Below are 809 nucleotides of genomic sequence, written 5' to 3'. Positions count from 1 at the left end.
GTCTGCCGCGCGATGCGGCGCCGGGACTGGGGGTTAGGGCCGGGGTTGGGGTTGGGGCGCAGAGGGAGGGCTCCTTCTGATGGTTGTGTCCTTCTCGGTGCTTTGCAGCGGTGTCAGCAGCGGCCTGGGGGACGAGGCGGAACCGCTCAGCAAGAGGCACATAGACGGCATCTTCACGGACAGCTACAGCCGCTACCGGAAACAAATGGCTGTCAAGAAATACTTAGCGGCCGTCCTGGGGAAAAGGTATAAACAAAGAGTTAAAAACAAAGGACGCCGAGTAGCGTATTTGTAGCGATGAGCAACCGCCGCTGCCGTGCGTAGTCCTGAGAGAGAGAGAGAGAGAGATTGAGAGAGAGAGAGAGACCCAACCACCCAAACCCAAACAAAAGTCATTTCCAAAGTGACGGAAAGACCGCCGCTCCCGTGTTCCCCAAACATGTATTTATGTATGAAGTAAAGCCATTAAATGAATATTTTGATAATAATATGGTTTTTCTTTTGTACGAAAGCACTAGAGAAACGCACAGATCTACTTTGTGGACCAATCCTTGAGTTATATATGAGATATAAATATATATATATAAATACTGCTACGAATGCTAAAGAGCGATTCTTCATACCAAGTTGCACCAGGACGAGAGTTCGCCTGAGCTGTTTATGTTTTTATAGAAAATAAATAGACGAAAAAAGACAATCACCTCTTCGAACAGCGCTCCTATTTTTGTAACGGAAACGAAAAGGGCACTGTTTTTATTCGCCACGGGGGCGAAGACCTCAGTTCTCACCGTGTGCCGCTGTGCATAGGG

General features: G+C 48.3%; 1 protein-coding gene across 1 annotated transcript in view; it reads left to right on the top strand.

The window, feature by feature from the left end:
- Positions 1-490, top strand: part of ADCYAP1 (adenylate cyclase activating polypeptide 1) — a 3,221-nt gene extending 2,731 nt beyond the window's left edge. The window contains 1 exon segment of the mRNA XM_031557641.1: positions 38-490. Within this exon segment, the coding sequence (XP_031413501.1) occupies positions 38-295 (258 nt within the window). The 3' untranslated portion in view covers positions 296-490.
- Positions 491-809: the final 319 nt, after the last annotated feature.

This window comes from Meleagris gallopavo, unplaced genomic scaffold (genome assembly GCF_000146605.3).
Source record: "Meleagris gallopavo isolate NT-WF06-2002-E0010 breed Aviagen turkey brand Nicholas breeding stock unplaced genomic scaffold, Turkey_5.1 ChrUn_random_7180001899070, whole genome shotgun sequence".
Taxonomy (NCBI): Eukaryota; Metazoa; Chordata; class Aves; order Galliformes; family Phasianidae; genus Meleagris; species Meleagris gallopavo.
The sequence above is the reverse complement of the archived record's forward strand: the minus strand, read 5'-3'. Positions and strand labels throughout refer to the sequence as shown.